Source organism: Primulina huaijiensis, unplaced genomic scaffold (assembly GCF_012295235.1).
Source record: "Primulina huaijiensis isolate GDHJ02 unplaced genomic scaffold, ASM1229523v2 scaffold207258, whole genome shotgun sequence".
NCBI classification, from domain to species: Eukaryota; Viridiplantae; Streptophyta; class Magnoliopsida; order Lamiales; family Gesneriaceae; genus Primulina; species Primulina huaijiensis.
In genome coordinates this window covers 1-2,584 of record NW_027354792.1, presented here as the reverse complement: position 1 = coordinate 2,584, position 2,584 = coordinate 1, and the positions used below count along the sequence as shown (strand labels likewise).

The 2,584-nt window shown below is 32.8% G+C and overlaps 1 protein-coding gene across 3 annotated transcripts; it reads right to left on the bottom strand.

Annotated features, from left to right (window-relative positions):
- Positions 1-210: 210 nt before the first annotated feature.
- LOC140966591 (WAT1-related protein At1g68170-like) lies at positions 211-2,537 on the bottom strand. 3 transcript variants are annotated; one of them, XM_073426845.1, is made up of 6 exons: positions 2,406-2,537; positions 2,163-2,279; positions 1,474-1,735; positions 976-1,134; positions 738-889; positions 211-630 (listed from the first exon to the last, which is right to left on the bottom strand). In XM_073426845.1, the coding sequence occupies exons 1-6, from the start codon at positions 2,534-2,536 to the stop codon at positions 351-353; spliced, it is 1,101 nt and encodes a 366-aa protein (XP_073282946.1). In that variant the 5' UTR covers position 2,537; the 3' UTR covers positions 211-350. The 3 variants fall into 3 exon arrangements, with proteins under 3 accessions (XP_073282946.1, XP_073282947.1, XP_073282948.1); XM_073426846.1 differs by having other exon boundaries at positions 213-630; positions 2,163-2,298; positions 2,406-2,513; XM_073426847.1 differs by lacking the exon at positions 2,163-2,279 and having other exon boundaries at positions 213-630; positions 2,406-2,522.
- Between the last annotated feature and the right edge of the window lie 47 nt (positions 2,538-2,584).

The window sequence follows — 2,584 nt, the reverse complement described above, 5'->3', positions numbered from 1 at the left end:
ACTCCGGTGAAAAATAACTAAAATTTTAACAAAAAATGTACAAATCGGTATACCAAAAAGTCGTGTTTGTACAAAAATAGAAAATGACAAAAATTCAAGTTACAAAACAAATTTTTTTTATTATTTTTTATTACCGTATTATATATAAAACAAAAAAACTAAAAATTCCAATAATGTTTAGTGGAAATTAAAATGTGTCGTCCAAGATATAGGAATAAAAAGTCTTGCTCGCGAATATGTAGTTTTAAACTCGATAATTTCATTAGAAACTAATGTGCCTTTGAATTGTTAAGAGCTGGTGGGAGATGACAATTCTCAGCATGATAAAGATTTGAAAAAATGTGCTCCAACTACGCATTTTCTTTTGGCACGATCGTTTGAGGTACTGAAACCTTAGCCTCTAAATCTGGTCCGTCTTCCTTTCCGCAGAGAGCTTGAGTCATTTCAATGTCTGGTACAAAATTTGGTGCCACAGCCATGATGCCACCACCGCCATGGATGACATTATGATCGACCTTTAAGCTTTGATCTTCACTCGATGGAGTAAGTCTACATACTTTCTTGATTTCTTTGCTTTTTCCCCACAACACGCAGTACAACCCACATATTATTATCCCCGTTCCAAGCACACTGTACGTAACTCGAAATGAAAAAAATATTATTGCATATTATAATTTTTTGTGATGGAAATATTGTAAAAACTTGAAAGAGAAGGCCGGAGCAATAAAATTTGCAACCTTCCCAAATATAACTTCTCGTCAAGAAATATGGAGCAAGAAAGTGCTACGAGTACAAGCAATAGCGGATTGAAAACGGAGACGAACAACGGCCCTCTCATTTGTAAGCACGACATTATCAAAACCCATATTATTCCAGATCCAACGATTCCCTGCACCAAATTACATATGTACCAACATCCTATTTTTTAGGATGGATTAACTAAAATATATCACGTACCTAATTAAGAAACATTACCATATAAGCTACGGTGAGGAGTTTCAGGTCCCATCCAAGTTTCCATTGGCTCCAATCCCTTTCCGTGCACAATGCATATACCACAGCTTGAATCGACCCCATTACCGATATTAAGGCTGTGCTTGAGTAGTGGCAAGGGTACTTCTCACTCACCTTAGCCTGTCTCAATTTTGTGAAACCAATTATATACATACATACATACGAAATTCGAAGACTTTGCATGCTCGACGAAACATGTGAACTGATCAGTAGTCAAGTCGAAACTAAACGAATCGTTCATCCATATTTCAATTGATGCAGGCAAAAGTTGTTTCGTGATGCCATATTGATAGAATTTCAAAGTTGTTTTTTAATTGAAAAGATAATTCACCTTTAACCTTCATGTATTAATTTATCCAAAGATCAATATCTTATTTACATGTGTGTGTGTATATATATATATATAACCAAAATGATATTATTTAAAAAAATTAGTTTAATGTTTGAAAATTAATTTACCTGAATAATCAAGGAAAAAGAATAACTGAAGCAGCAAGCGAGAGCGAGCAAAAGGCCTATAATGTTATTAATGGACTTTTGGTTGGCTGTTGCCACGTGGCCATCTGCATGTTTATTTGTTTGAATAATGTGAACATGGGTTGACCAAATTTTGACTTCCAAACCCTTGTAAAAAGTCAAAAGCATAGATCCTCCTATACTCAGAAATGTCCCCATCACCTTTGCTTTGTCAGCAATTGTCTTCAACCCCAATTTCTCCATCCTAAATAATCAAACCATATTCACAAATGCATAAAAGTATTTTTTTTAGGATGAAAGAATGTCTATAATCACAATGCATTCAAAGTTTGGCTTTTTTTTTCCGAGTAATTTTTATTCATATTTCGTCGGAGTGCTAATGTGACATTGAAAAATTATTATGTAGTATCGAAAATCCTGCATACCGCTAGGAAATGAAGATGTAATGTTGGAAAATGCTAAGATGTGCCACAACTTATCATTAATTTAACAAAATAATCGAAAATTAAAAATTAGCGTACTAAAATCAAATTTAATTAACGAGTTAATAGGCTAAAACCTAAAATAAGACAAATTAGTGGAAAAAAAGTTTTATATATATATATATGTGTGTGTGTGTGTGTGTGTGGTGTGTGCATAACGTAAAAAAAATTAATTTTAAATTAATTTACCGAAAAAGTATTGCTAAAACAAAGGTGACCGCTGGTATGAGGTTAGACATAGCTGCGGCGAACGTGACTGCGGTCAGGGCTAAGCTCTCCGCATACAAGTTTTGTGCCATTGATCCCCTGATTGCAATATTTTATGCTTCAAATCAAATTAAATTTTGATTCATAGATATTATATATTATTTTGTTAATTAATTACAATCTTTAAAAATGTTAAACAAATCAATACAACATATATGTACTCACCCAAACAATGCAGAAATGAATGTTTGAAAAGCTATTTTCCCTGTCAATTTTGGCCTCTTTTTCCTGCAATATAATTTCAGATTTGTACAATAATTATGCATTTCAATCTCAAACCAAATTATATACACCATTGTGATATTATCAGTATCACATATAAATGTTAAAATAATACAGCATTA